Consider the following 15469-nt stretch of genomic DNA (forward strand, 5'->3'; position numbering starts at 1 on the left):
AGTAAGGTCTGCATCCCGTAGTCTTCTTTTTAAAGAGCTGAGACTCAATGAAATATTGTGCCTTATCGCCAGGAAATCAGTTATTACTTCTAAAGTATGACCCTCAGTAAAATACTTATGGATAAGTCCTTCCACCTCTGTTGCTTGAGAACCTGTGAATGAGAATATGAAAACTATATAGACACAACATCCACAGCATTTACACACTTTGGTAGCCTGTTTTAGACAATTGTTAATTATTATATAAAGCAGGACATAGTTGTAGGTTATTTAGCTTTATTTTTGTTATTCAACGTTAAATAAAAACAGCATTAATAAAACATTTACCTTCTGCTTGGTGACTTCTTAAAAACTCAATATTTCTGCCACATAGGCCACAGTATGACTGGAGAGTCAGAAGATTTCTCCCGCAAAATGGACAAAACATATTCTGTAAAAAAGAGAAAAAGGACAAGGTTTAGTAAGTAAGTTTAGACAACTAACTTTATGTGCAACGGCTACATATGTTGTCCTCAGGGGCCAGTACAGCAAACTGACACTTGGAACATGGATGCACAGGATATGACGATTACAAAGGTAAAAATCAGCCCAAATTATAAAAAATAAAATCAAATGAACCCTTCTGTGACAGAATGTTGCACTTAGAATTTCACATTTTAATCTTCAATTTATTTTCCTCAATACAACTCAATTACATATTTTTTTATTTTGGTGAGGATTCTTATTAAATAAGTAGATTAACTTCAGTTCGGCCTAATTTTGTGAAGAAAGTTTACAGATCTGTTACAAACTTAACTGCAGCATAAAATTTAAGCATTTCCTTATCTGCAGCTACGGTGTCTACTGTCTCATAACAGTTATATCTATTACTCACATCTCTAAATATCTGTAAGAATGCAGTTTGTAGTTAATATCGCTCAAGTTCATTTGAACTGAATTACAGAAGATAACCATGAGATGAGTTTTGGAGATTTAGCGATACCTGATGTCTGCCGTTTTTCGTTTCTCTGCCATTTCAACTGACCTGGTCTGCTGACAGTTGAACAGCAACACACACACAGATGGGTGTAACGTGAGGAAATATGGGTTTTCTGTGCCAAAGGTCATTTGACTCGGCTGGGTCAAGAGCTGGTTCGCTGAGAACTTTCACCCACAGATTAAGACCTGAACGCCAGCGAGTCTGGGAGAAACCATAACATCTGCCACCTGCAGCTTCGTGCCAGAAGATGTTGTTCCCATGGAAGTAGTCATAACTTAACAAGTCTTAAACTTCCTTTTCTTTATTTTAATGTTAAAGAATAATCATTATCATTTTGCTCATTATAAATGTGTTTAATCAAATGAATGATTATTATGCTTTGGGTAATCATAATAACTAATGAATCACTGCTTAATTAAATAATGTTCTGAGGATGTTATTGTTAACCACCTTCACACACACATCTGCTCTCACAGTAAACTCCAAAACACATTTGCTGACGCACACGTTTTGCTTTGAGAAGAGAAAGGCTTTTGGTAAGTTTTTCAGTTCATGATTCAGTCGTGTTTGACAACGGGAGAGAGAGGACGTGTGAACAACCGCTAACGGGGGAACGGAGCCCACTGGCTCCTTTCTTTCCCCCCCTCTCACGCTATTCCTGTCAAGCCAAACAGGATAGCTGAATTACAACCGCTAACGCAGACTCGTCCAGAGTCTTTGATTTTCTGAGTAATTAAACTTAAGAAAGCGCATCTGCAAACGCTTCATCATCACGTGTACCGAGGTCATCTCCTGGACCGGGTTGCAGCACGCCTTCGTCTTCTCTGTCAGCCGAGGTGTCACCCCTGGATGAAACATCGTCCTTTGACGTCCCGGGTCTAAAAGGAGGGTCCGAATAGGGTGAGGCAGTCCACGAGAGATAGCGTCTGATGCATCTTTTCCAACAAAACCTAAGTTTATTCAAACCATCACTTTTCACTCAGACACCTGTTTCTTCCTGAAGCAAAATCAGATGCACACACGCATTCATCTCACCTTATTCTCAATTTTCACTACATTTCACACACACGCATCCATAATCACATCACATCACACTCAACCTTCAGCACTTCCCACACCAGGTCTATTTGTGCAAGCTTACAATATCAACTGTTAAAGATTGTTCAACAAAGTTGCCAATGTTGATGTAAATCATTAGTTTAATTTGAAGAATTAAATTTTTTAACTTTCAGATTGTCTCTTCATTGAACTGAAACACAGACCCACGGATATTATCGGCAGTTTATCGATGAAAACAACCTTTGAGTCTTCTTAAACTATAAAATATGTAGGATGGTTCCTCGTTCATAAAAGAGCATAAACCATTACTCTACATTATTAAAAGAGCCTAATCAGGTTCACTACATGGGATATTGTCATTAGAACGGAGCTGGAGGATATTGATCAACAACAATATCTTGACAATTTTGTACATCTTCATAAGCATCCTTTCTTTTTGTTTTCATTTCAATAACAAGACTGTGGCCTAAAACGGAATAGGACATTCAGAATAAAGTAGATCGTTAATAGTTGAAGCAACATGTCCTGAAATGACACGGCTATTAGCTGACCAGCAGCTACACGTGTGGACGGATGCAAAGCATTAATTTTAAGTACTAAAACATATCAAACTTTTTCACAACAAAGAGAAAGAACATAAATGTCAAATTAAAATTTTATTAAATCACATAACATGAAAGCTACTAAACCCCAAATAGTTCCATATTGATTTGAATACATTTGAAATTTTCCTTCTAAATATGTCTAGAAAAAAATAACAAACTTCAAATCAGCTTTCACAAGTCAAGTACCAAAATGACTGAAATCTCTTTAATAAATCATAGAAATGTTTGTAGGCTATTAGAGAATAATTCTGTAATATTTAATAACTTTATCTAAGTCCTACTGAACGAAAGATACACAAAATCTAAAAAATATATTCTTGAAGTATTTGTTTAACTTTAATAACAAAAATTAAAAACATTTACTTTACAAATACACTAAACATATACATACTCTATAGTTTATCTTTCAGTTTAACCGATCTCTCACTTTTCTCAGTTTTCATAGTGTTTTTGTGTCTACGTTCTTTTACACTGAGAGCTTTGCCTCCACCACACATTTGCTGCTACCAGTTCATCCCGGTTCATCCCTAAGCTGCACGGTGCACCGGCACTTTGACATATTGTAAACAACTGCAGAGCCTGGGGAAGACGTGATAAGAGCGGTTAAACGCTGTGGTTTTCCATACATCGGACCAGTTAGTTTTGATTCTACCATATTCATCTGCTAAATAGGATGAAACGCGGACATTTTCATCGATCTATAAATGCTCCGCAGATTCCAGGGGCAGACCGTGAAAGCGTACGTGTCCGGAAAAAGGAACTTTTGATCACCTTAGCGAATGGAATAATAATAGCGAAATAATCCTGGAATGACCAGAGAACATGAAGTGACAACTTTTTTTTTTTTTTTTTTACTGTGGTGGTGGTAGTCTGTCATAAAGGGATCTCCGACCGGTGATCAAAATCTAAAGATAATCGGTGTCTATGTTTGACATTTATGACCACATTTGACATACATATTTAAGTTTGTAGAACAAGCGTGTGATAAATGACTTACTGCTGGAAACCGCTGGCTTTTTGATTCCTGCCTCCTGTGAGCCTGCGGGCTGCTGTGAAGCTGTGAGCGGGGTAGAGCCGGCAGCCCCGCCCATTGGAAACAGCGTGTGTGGACTGGCCGTACCAACTTGAGGAATTGGGGGGGGGGGGGGGGGGGGGGATTATAATTTCTCAACAATTAAAAACACATTGTTTTGTATTTGCAGACTAACTTTTATGTAGTGGTTTTAGGAAACAATACAGGTTTACTGATAGCATTTATGTGTTTACAATAACTTTTGTGGGGGGGACAACTTTGTGTGAGGGGGGGACACGTCCCCCCCATCCCCCCTGGGATCTCCGCCTATGTGAGGACAGACAAACTGTAAGACAGAGAGGAAATTATCTCTGTCTGGCCCCAAAACAATTTCTAATCGGAATCTGGCGTCCTTGAGCCTGCAAGGCTCCAACGAAAACTACCCCCTCAGAAGATATGTGGAATGTGCCGTCGCTATGGCAACTCAACTCTGTCTCCTTTCCCAGCCTGGGCGGGACTGCGGGAAGGCCGCTGAAACGTTCCAGGGTCACTGCAACCCTCCAACCCTCAATGCTCCTCCCCCTATCCACACTGAGGTGACATGCGCTGCTTCGTGGCTGCAGGAACTGAAGTTGGGATAGTTCCAACCCACCACCCCACCTAGTGGACACTTATGTTGTGTTGTCTGAAGTCTGTTGCATATCTGTCTGAGGTGTTTTTTTGCAGAGCAAAGCTGCCCTCCTGGTGGGAGGGTAACTCTGAAGTGCCTTTTTTTCCTCCACCTGAACCAATCCTCATGTAACCCTCTTGTCTCTATTAAGGTAGCGCGACTCAGGGTTGCGAATGACCACACTCACCAATTCTTGTCATGTGTCTTGCCCATGTATGTCTGATCTCTGAATTGTGTGTACTGAAACTCTAATTTCCCTCTGGGATTAATAAAGTATATTTGATTGATTGATTGATAATTATTATTTTTATCTCACTCTCATTTTTATTATTACATTACTTTTATCTTATTATTGTCATTTCTTTTTTTTTAGAAGTAATGTGATTGAGTAAATAGGGTAGGCATAAAAAGCTAGGCTTCAGCCTACACCTGTTTGGTTACTATAATTGAGATTCGGTATTACTGTGTTCTTTCTTTTCCTTTTAAATGACAAAAATAAATAAATAAACATTCATGTTGTCTTGTAATTTTATGACAGTCTCACGGTGCACATGTGTGTTGTTTTCATAGACTTGTGCTTGAAGCTGTGCTCCTGGAGGTGATCCTAACAGAAGGAGATGCAGCTTACGGGCGACGGTGGCACAGGAGTTAAGTGCTCGCCCTGTGATCGGAAGGTTGCAGGTTCGAGCCCCGCTCAGTCTGTCGCTGTCGTTGTGTCCTTGGGCAAGACACTTAACCCACCTTGCCTGCTGGTGGTGGTCGGAGGGACCGGTGGCGCCAGTGCTCGGCAGCCTCGCCTCTGTCAGTGCGCCCCAGGGCAGCTGTGGCTACATTGTAGCTCATCCCCACCAGTGTGTGAATGTGTGTGTGAATGGGTGAATGACTGATTGTGTTGTAAAGCGCCTTGGGGGGTTCCAGGACTCTAGAAGGTGCTATATCAAATTTACCAATTACCTGTCATTGGCACTGACCTGCAAACACTTCATCACCATTGTTTCAGATCCTGTTTTTAGGAAGAAGGCTCACTTTGCCTGGCAGGATGGTAATAAATGACCAATGATGTTAATTAATTGGCTTAATTTAATTATCATTTTGTTAATAGGTGAGATTCACTGGAGCAGGTTTTCTGCAACCTTCAAGTCTGAGCACGGTCTATACAAAGACTGTGTGGGCTTCACGGGAAAAGGACGAAGAGGAAAGTACCCTCGCTATTACTCTGGTTTGGAAACCTGGACACTGCCCTGGCTGTCAACATTGAGCATGTTCAAATGTTCAAACATTGCCAAATAGTCCAGTGAAACATTTCTGCAGCAAGTGCACTCACATGCACTTTAATCTGCTGCTCCGGTCTGACCCCCTCCAACTGTACAGCTGACCCGCTCCCTTTCACGGACCACTTCCTCATCTCCCTTTCTGTTCCCCTCCGTCTCTCCATCATCAAGTCACCACGTATCATTTCTTTTCGTAATATTAAGGACATTGATCTAGCCTCCCTGTCCTCCAGTTTTGCCACCTTGACCCCTAATTTGTCCTCTACTCCCGATGATCTTGTCATTCAGTACAATAACGGTCTGGTTTCTATCCTTAATTCATTTGCTCCCATCAAATCCCGCTCTGTATATTTTACTCGGTCTGCTCCATGGTTCACCCCTGCCCTACGCTCCATGAAAGCTACCAACCGGAGGCTTGAAAGACTCTACAAGAAAACCGGTCTCACCATCCATAAAGACTTGAATTCTGCTCAGATTTCTCTCTACAAGGACTCCATCTCCCATGCCAAATCTCAGTATTACTCCGGTCTCATCTCGTCCAACTCCAGCAACACTAAAACATTATTTTCCATCATGAACAGCATTTTTCAGCCTCCCGACTCCTTACCCATCCATCTTTACTCTTCAGAAACCTGTAACTCTCTCCTTCAGTTTTTTAATGATAAGGTCAATAGAATCCATCTCTCTTTACCTCATTCCTCCCCTCCCTCTCCTGATTTATTTGAACCCACCATTCCGTTCTCCTCCTTTGAACTTCCCCATCCCTCAGAAATATTAGATTACATCACCAAATCCAAACCTTCCACCTGTCAACTGGACCCTATTCCAACTGTTTTAGTTAAATCGTGCCTTCCTTCTCTGCTCCCTTTTATAACAGCCATTATTCATTCCTCACTATCCTCTGGTACGGTCCCCTCCCTATTCAAATCCGCTTCAGTCAGCCCTATTCTAAAAAAACCTGGTTTAGATCCCAATGATTTCAATAACCTCCGTCCCATTTCCCATCTTCCCTTCATTTCCAAAGTCCTTGAGAATCTGTTGCATCTCAGCTCCATTCACATCTCACCCGCAATAACCTTTATGAACAGTTTCAGTCTGGCTTCCGTCCCCACCACAGCACAGAAACAGCTCTCATCAAGATCACTAACGACCTACTCATTGCTGCTGATTCTGGTTTAATCTCTATTCTTATTCTCCTCGATCTGAGTGCGGCCTTTGACACCATTTCTCATCCCATCCTCCTTAATAGACTCTCTTCCTTAGGCATCACTCACACCCCCCTCCGCTGGTTTCAATCTTACCTTACTGGCCGCACTCAGTTCATCCAGTTAAAATCCTTTACCTCAGAACCCTCCCCAGTCAAGTCAGGTGTGCCCCAGGGCTCTGTTCTGGGGCCCCTCCTCTTCATAGTATATCTCCTCCCTATCGGCAAAATCTTCCGCAAATTCAATATCCAGTTTCACTGCTTTGCAGATGACACCCAGCTCTACATTTCCAGTAAGCCCAACTCAACTCTCCCACCATCCTCCCTTACACTCTGCCTCTCTGAAATCAAATCATGGTTCACCTCTAATTTCCTCAAACTCAACGGCAATAAAACTGAACTTCTTCTTGTTGGCACTAACTCCACCCTCTCAACATCTGACAGCTTTTCTTTAACTATTGACAGCGCCATAGTCTCCCCCTCACCTCACGTCAAGAGTCTGGGTGTCATTCTTGACAGCTCACTTTCTTTTCAGGCTCACATTAATAACTTAATTCGGTCAGCATACTTCCATCTACGTTCCATAAACCGTCTCCGCCCCTCACTGACCCCTCACACTGCCGCCATTCTCGTCCACAGCCTCGTCACCTCCCGTATCGACTATTGCAATTCACTTCTTTATGGTCTCCCCAACAAACTCCTTCATAAACTGCAACTGGTCCAGAATTCAGCAGCCCGTATTATCACCAGAACCCCTTCCTTTCACCACATCACCCCGGTTCTCCAGCAGCTTCACTGGCTCCCAGTTAAATTCAGGTCCATCTTCAAAATTCTCCTCCATACCTTCAAAGCAATCCACAACCTCTCTCCTCCATATATCTCAGACCTTATAAGTATTCACACCCCATCCCGTTCACTCAGATCTTCTTCTTCCATCCATCTTGCGGTTCCTTCTGCCCGTCTTGCTACCATGGGGAGCAGAGCTTTCAGCCGCTCTGCTCCTCGACTCTGGAACTCACTTCCCCCAGACATCAGGAACGTCGACAGTTTTACCCTTTTCCAATCAAAACTCAAAACACACATGTTTAAATCTGCCTACAACCTCTGATTTTATTGAAATGTTTCTCTCTGTTTTTTCTTCTTTGGGTTTTATTATTGTTTTATTGTATTTTATTACGTGTTTTGTGTAAAGTGACCTTGGGTGTCCTGAAAGGCGCTTTGAAATAAAATGTATTATTATTAAATGTGTTTTTTGTAATGTTGAAAAGAACTGCTGCTGTTTTGATTTTTTTGAAACAATATCCTGTTGTTCCTCTGTTTGAGAATAAAGTTTCTTGAAAAATTGGTTGCAGTTTATATAAAAATGACTCAAATGAACTTAATAAAAAATCAAATTACAGGTAAAACTCAAAACATGAGAATATAGTGAAAAAGTTGATTTATTTCAGTAATAAGACGCATACAAAGCCAGATATTTAAGCCTTTATTTGTTATAATTGTAATAATTATGGCTTACAGATGATGAAAATCCTGCATTAAAAATTTCAGACAATTAGAATATTACATTGAAAAAATCCAACACTGCTTTTAAATAGAAAATTGTCAGACATAAGTACTTTGCAATTGGTTTTGCTTTCACTAAAATAAATGAATGTGCAACATTCTAATTTTTGGAGTTTCACATGTTTTTAGAAATTATATATTGACATGAAACAAAAATACATAAAAGTCGTTCTCAGCAGCTGTTCAACAGAGCCATCCTTTTAGAAGTTATTCTTTTTGCTAAAATGGAAAGTTTTCTCCACACATTTACCCAATTTTTTCATTAGGTTACATGATAAAATAACAAAAAAATTAAATCAGGACAACTCATTTCATTTGGAGACACAGGTGACACTTGGGAGAGCTGATGTTACATCTTTGGAGGAATTAGGTTTAAATATCAGTTTTAAATACTATGAATAGTCTCATCAAACTCAAATGGTTACAGTTTCCTACAAATAGTATAAAACTAGGCCATTTGTAAAATTCATCCTCATGAGATTTCGAATGACATTGGCGATTAAAAAATACCACACTAATTAAAAAAAATTAAAGTGATGTGAAAAGTGTGAAGAATCAGTCATTCTTTGATGAAGATTATTGAAAATTATAGTTTTAAATGATTGTTGACTGTGTCATGTTTAGTACAACGACGTACAAAAATATTGTAATAAACTGTAACTATTAATGAATCAGAAATATAGAAATTACGATAGTTTACCTAGATTTATATATTGTTTCATGAACAGTTTGAATAAAGATTTTTCCAAAACGGTAGCTCGACATTAGCGCCCCCTTCAGTTCCGGAAAGCAATGGCACCATTTCCATATATGGTATTGTTGTGCCCAGTGGCCACTCCGCGCCTCGTGCTACAACTAAGCTAAGCTGTAGCCAACTGTAGTTGTCGAGACACGACCTAGAAGCTGTGCTGTTCTGAGATAACTCGGTGGACTTGGTGAGTTTTGGTAGTCAGTAGTCGGTAGTACAGTCAGTAACGTAGTTGGATCTGGAACATTTACCGTCTTTAGTGAGTGGAGCAGTTCACTTGGTGAGTGGACACCGTTTCTTTGTGAGGGAAAGCACGCTAGCGGCCTAATGGAGTTAGCATTATGCTATCGCTAAATCGCGAGTGGGGATTTCCCTGTTTAAAATCAACAAACTATTTTATTACCGTTAAATAGTTTTAATAAAGAGATCCATAGAACAGGCGCGCGCGCGCACACACACACACACACACACACACACACACACACACACACACACACACACACAACGGCAGCTCCTTGCTACAGACAGAAGTTTACTCAACAGCATTCAGCATGAAAATGAACCAAGTAGCAAGTATTAAATAGACAAAACAGGCTAAAAAGAAATGCCAGCTGATGCTTCAGAGCATTCGTTAAGCAGATGTTTTTCAGGGATGCATATTTACATGTAAATAAAAATAAATACAACTTTAGAAAGACACATTCTACTGAGTAAATGTATAATATAATGACTTAGTAATCAATAATAATACTGAAAACACAATAGCATTCTGCTAAAACACACCTAAAGTTCATTTAGCTGGGATTCCTGTGTTTTCATGTACATTACACGTCCGTGGAGCTGCCTCTTGGCCAGGACTCCCTTGAAAGTAAGGTTTGTGATCTCAATGGGACCTTCCTGGTTAAATAAAGAATAAGTAAATAAATAAACTCACTACTTCTTCATGTAAACTCTAAATGAAACCCTTTAGTGCTCTTGGCTCAGCTGGAGACGAGGAACCCTCAGGTTGTGTTGTTCTTTACCTTTTCAGCTTCCAGCCCTCTGCTGATATCACACCTTGCTTTCCTTGTTGGCTCCATGAGATGCTGCCATGCTGGATTTGACTTTTAGTGAGCCACCAGACAGAACTAAACAGGAGAAACTGTTGTTAGTATTTTTGTAGAGCATCCATCTTCTATTTAGTCTGTAGCTGGAAGAACAGAAGAGAACTCTGTGAACTGTGGTGACCAAAGGTCCTCTTTTCCAGACTGGATCTGTCCTCAGCTGATCAGAACCAAAGCGTTGGATCTTTAATCTCCTGCGTTGTTCTGAAGCAGCATCTTAATCAGCTCTCCTGCTTTGTTTCTATTGCAGCTGTTAGCTAAACACGGCTAAAGAAAACCTGCTACCACTTCAGGATCATCCATCAGCTGGGACTGATTCATCGTGTGTTCTTCACCACCTGGACCTGGACAGCATGGACACAGGTACTGGTGGATGAATGACTAGCTGTTGTTACAGGACCAGAGCGTTTCCAGAGCGGGATTTGCCGCGGCTCCCTGGGGAGGATTTTGGCATTTATAGTAGCAAAGCTGAAGCTAGAATAAACTGTCATCAGGCACCTCTCAAACCAAGACGGGATATAGGGAGGTCGCTGGGCGCCCCCCGCATGTGACGTACAGGGTCGCGCATTCAGCGTCAGATGGAAGACACGTCAGACTGATGAAATTTCTTTTTCAGAACCTTTAGCTTTGATGTGACCTGCTTTTTGTCCCGCTTGACGCCCCGCTCAGCCGGTGTTTTCACCACTCTGTCGAACAGCTGGCTGTCTCTCACCGTCCCCGTAAAAAGGCATAGCATAGTTTATTTATATAGCACATTTAAAACGCAGCATGGGAGCTGCCCAAAGTGCTGCACAGGCTAAAACAAAACACAACCATTTGAAAGAACTAAAACAGAGGATAAAAATCCCAATAAAAAGCAGATAAAATTCATTTCAATTCAAGTTTATTTATATCGCGCCAAATCACGACAAGAGTCGTCTCAAGGCACTTCACATAATAAACATTCCAATTCACACTTCATTAAGCCAATCAGAAATAATGTTTCCTGTATAAGGAACCCAGCAAATTGCTGTAAAGTCACTGATTAGTGTCCGTGACTTTACAGCAATCCTCATACTAAGCAAGCATGCAGCGACAGTGGAGAGGAAAACTCCCTTTTAACAGGAAGAAACCTCCAGAGAATCCCGGCTCAGTATAAGCAGCCATCCTCCACGACTCACTGGGGATCGAGAAGACAGAAAACACACACACACACACACACACACGTCTATAGTTCTATTGTGATGTCTTAGTAAATATTCTATTTGGTGAGATAAACTTTATTGTATTTATCCTAGTGGATCTCTAATTAAATGGATAAACTAGCAGTAACACATCCAACGTTAAGGAAAGCAAAAAGTTTTTATCAGGAGAGGGAGAATGTTTAAGTGGTTAGCAGCAGTGTGCTAGACGATGGCCCCCTCCATGAGGCCACCACAGCTCAGCAGAACATCATTGTAGCTTCTTCTGGGGAGAAAAACACTTACCCCGGGTTTCCACAGGAGCCGTCAGCAGCACTTTACTGCAGCAGCACGTCTTGCTCGCGTAAGCTGCTGCTTGGCCCTTCCCACGAGACGTGAAGCAGCAGGGGAGCAGCTGTCACTGACCGAGCACGAAGTCACACGAGTGACTTCGTCAGTAAACACAACAACAAGCAGGAGAAAACTACAACATGGTTTGTGTTTTATGTTCTGTCCGTTTTATAATCGCCAATACGGACCTGAAAAACAAAGGAGACCGCTAGCTAGGTGATAACTTCTCACGGGGACGCACAGTTAGTAACTTTTTTTAAAGTAAAGCAACCGGAAGGCAGTACGTTCTTTATTCTGAAAATCTCGGGAGCTTCTCTCCATTTCCGCGTCCGATTTCCTGTCTTTCCTTCCCCAAAAATGTCGAACTTGACCCGTTTCAGAGGCGTCGCGCGTAGAAAATAGAACCGGCGCGTAAAGGCCGCGACATGCTGCTCCTGAGACGCGGCCGACTCGCGCTGCTGACGGCTCCTGTGAAAAGCCGGGGTTAGAGAGAAAATAAAGTTAACAGCTGAAATTGCAGAAAGTAATACAGTTAAAGAGCAGATAGTAGAAGAAAGTAGATAGCAGCATAACTACAGAGAAAACTCTGGATAATCTATCCTATTTAGATGGAGGCATGATGAATACTAAGAACACATTAAAACAACGATACAATAAAACACTAAAACGAGTCACTGTCTAAAAGCCAAAGCGTAAAAGTGGGTCTTTAAACGAGATTTAAAAACCGCCAGAGATGGAGCCTGCCCAACTCCAATGGGCAATGAGTTCCATAGCTTTGGGGCAGCATGGACAAATGCTCGTTCACCCCGCGATTTGAATCGCATCCGCGGCGTGCACAGCAGCAAAAGGTCAGCCGACCTCAACGTGCGCGTGGGCACATATGGAGTGAGCAGGTCAGAGAGATAGGGAGGTGCCAGGTCATTGAGAGCTTTAAACACAAAGGTCAGTAACTTAAACTGCACTCTGAAAGTGACAGGGAGCCAGTGAAGATGTGCCAGGACAGGGGTAATATGGCTTCGTCGGTGTGTACTCGTCAAGAACCTGGCAGCAGCGTTCTGGACGACCTGCAGCCGATTCAGGGCGGATACCGGAAGAACAGAAGAGAACTCTGATGACCAAAGGTCTTCTTTTCCAGACCGGATCTGTCCTCAGCTGATCAGAACCAAAGCGTTGGATCTTTAATCTCCTGCGTTGTTCTGAAGCAGCATCTTAATCAGCTCTCCTGCTTTGTTTCTATTGCAGCTGTTAGCTAAACACGGCTAAAGAAAACCTGCTACCACTTCAGGATCATCCATCAGCTGGGACTGATTCATCGTGTGTTCTTCACCACCTGGACCTGGACAGCATGGACACAGGTAGGGCTGCCACCTTTCAGATATGTAAATAAGTAAATGAGTTGGAGAAGTGGTTTTTCTCTTAGACAGCTGTGTTATTCACACAGGTGTGAAACATCTGTAAACGCCACATCTGGTGCAGGAAAATGGCTGAACAGGGAGTGGGGACACACTTTGCCTTCTGCGGTTGTAAGTGATAATAATAATTATAATAATAATAATACATTAAACTTGTCTAGGGCTTTTTAGGTCAGTCAGGCTTCACAAAAAATGCAAAAAACACATAATAAAACAACATGAAACATAGTAAACAGACTGGGGGATGCTGGGTTGATCTTAAGAGAAGGCCAATTTAAAGAAGTGGGTTTTAAGCAGTGACTTAAAAGTAGAAAGAGAGACTGCGTTCCTGATGTTTAGTGGGAGAGTTCCAAAGTGTGGGGGCAGCGGCTGCAAAGGCTCGATCCCCCATGGTGCCATGTTTTGTTCTGAAAGGGGAAAGGAGGTTGGAGTCAGCAGAACGGAGGTGCCGGGAAGGAGAATGGCGATGGACTGATTATCTTTTTGATTTAAAAGTTGTGAAACTATTCAGTATATCCGTGCTGCAATAAATGGTCTAATAGGGGAAGACTGCAGGAGGGAGCGGTAAAATACAGGGGGTCCCCAGCAAAAACAAGAAACTTTACGAGTCTGATGAAACCCGCTGGTTTTCCATCAGGCAGTCACGGGGCAGCTCCAACGACCCAGTGGCTGTGCTGGGTCAATGTTATCGAGCTCAGTCGAGGAGACGTCGTGCTCTGCTTAAGAAGAGGTGTTATTTTCCCGCTTCAGAAGAAGGTTCCAACGTGTTTTTACGCTTTCTCCGAGACATGTCACGTCACTAAGTTGTTAGCGCCGCGCGCTAACACGTCAATAGTGCAGCGTAGCCTGCTGGAGGTTTTAAGGGTTCAGATGAAAACACCCGACCTCTCAGGCTGCTCACACATCGATCTTAAGTTGTCGCTGTTGCGCTCACATCGTAATACAGTATTAGATGCGGTTAAAGTCAGACATGAAAAAATAAATAAATTTTACATGAATAAGTGATGCTTATCCTGGTGGGGAGAGGAAACCCTGTCAAGATCGTCAACGCTCATTTATCTTAATGCTATTGAAACATGTAAACCAAAAAGCATTATATCCACTGCTACCTTTATGCTGTAACTTCACCCTGCCCTGCCTGCTCCTCCTTGCTGCCTGCCGGCTGTGATCACAAGCGACAACATAGTAGTTCCCGCTGCTTCCTCGGGAAACAGCTAAAAAAATAAATAAATAAAACTTTGGGATCTTGTAGGCGTGGCGGTGGGATTTCAGCCTGGTGGGCCACCACTGCTACGCCTATGTAAGGGAAACCCTGACAACTGTTTATGAAATAACGTTACCTTAATTAATGACATATTTTCCTAGTTTACATTATGTTGTTTGAAACCAAGGGTCTCATTATCTGAACTTTTTAACTTGTTGGATCGTGAATCTGTTTAAAAACTTTGCTCTATATCAGGGTTGTTCCTGGCTCAGACTGAGGCAGAGGTGGTACCATCCTGACCGTGCGCCAGCACATGCGTACTCTGTGCATTCAACTGCCTCACTTTTTTAAAGGCTAAATATGTTTTCGTTAAGTGTTCTAATCTAAGCTTCTGGCGATTAATAGAATATTCCATTTGACAACGTTTCAAGTGAAACAAAACTGGTTTGCTGCTAAAAAATATGAAATAAAACAACAAAATGATCAGGCTGAAATAACAGACTCTTATTATGAAAGGCTCAATAATATGCATCAGATTGGTGTTTAGTTCCTTTTTCCCATCTGATATTTATAGTTAAAATATTTTTATGTATTTGACCTACATTTCAGTAACATTTTAGGTTTGTATTAATAACACTCATCTTATTCATAATAACACATAAATATATGCAGTAAAATATAATGCATTTCATTAACATGCACTTGTGTTGGAAATGGTAATAACATTTAATTTCTGCTGCTAACAATGTAACGGTGGCATGTCTATTATGTACGGGTTAGCAATAATCCAGTTCAAATTATGTTCAAAGATAGAAGCGTTTGTGAATTATATACTACAACGGCTTGCCGTAGACTTGTAGCTGTAATGTGACCCGTATCTGCAGCGGTTCTGATCCGTAGTGCTGCAGGTTGCAGAACAAACAGGATGGTGGGGACTTTTCATCCGCTTGTAGAGTTTAGTCTTTCATAGTTTTACGATCATCATCATCATCATATATTTTTCTGTGCGCCACTTGATCGCGAGACTGCTAACTGTTAGCTTTAGCATTAGCTAATCTGCGTGTAGCTGCACTTTTGATACCAAAGTTTGGACCGGTTCTGCCTTTGTGCCTTTGTTGGTTCCTTTAT

General features: G+C 41.6%; 1 protein-coding gene and 1 long non-coding RNA gene across 14 annotated transcripts in view; one reads left to right on the forward strand and one right to left on the reverse strand.

Moving 5' to 3' along the window:
• The window catches only part of LOC129157291 (zinc finger protein 271-like), a 146372-nt gene that overhangs the window by 37755 nt on the left and 93148 nt on the right, over positions 1-15469 (forward strand). For 9 of the 13 annotated variants that reach the window (XM_070542898.1, XM_070542905.1, XM_070542897.1 and 6 more), the window contains one exon: positions 10465-13248. Coding sequence is in view for 1 of the 13 variants with exons in the window: in XM_070542906.1 (XP_070399007.1) it covers positions 13071-13080 (10 nt within the window). In the remaining 12 variants the exon portion in view is untranslated. Of the gene's footprint in view, positions 1-9199; positions 9299-10464; positions 13249-15469 lie in introns of those variants that run through there. The other 4 variants (XM_070542900.1, XM_070542902.1, XM_070542907.1 and 1 more) reach the window with 3 other exon arrangements.
• On the reverse strand, positions 15-2025 carry LOC139062215 (uncharacterized). Its single transcript, XR_011515814.1, has 3 exons — positions 983-2025; positions 328-430; positions 15-152 (listed from the first exon to the last, which is right to left on the reverse strand). It is a non-coding gene; the product is annotated as an uncharacterized lncRNA (long non-coding RNA).

Source organism: Nothobranchius furzeri, chromosome 12 (assembly GCF_043380555.1).
Source record: "Nothobranchius furzeri strain GRZ-AD chromosome 12, NfurGRZ-RIMD1, whole genome shotgun sequence".
Classification (NCBI taxonomy): Eukaryota; Metazoa; Chordata; class Actinopteri; order Cyprinodontiformes; family Nothobranchiidae; genus Nothobranchius; species Nothobranchius furzeri.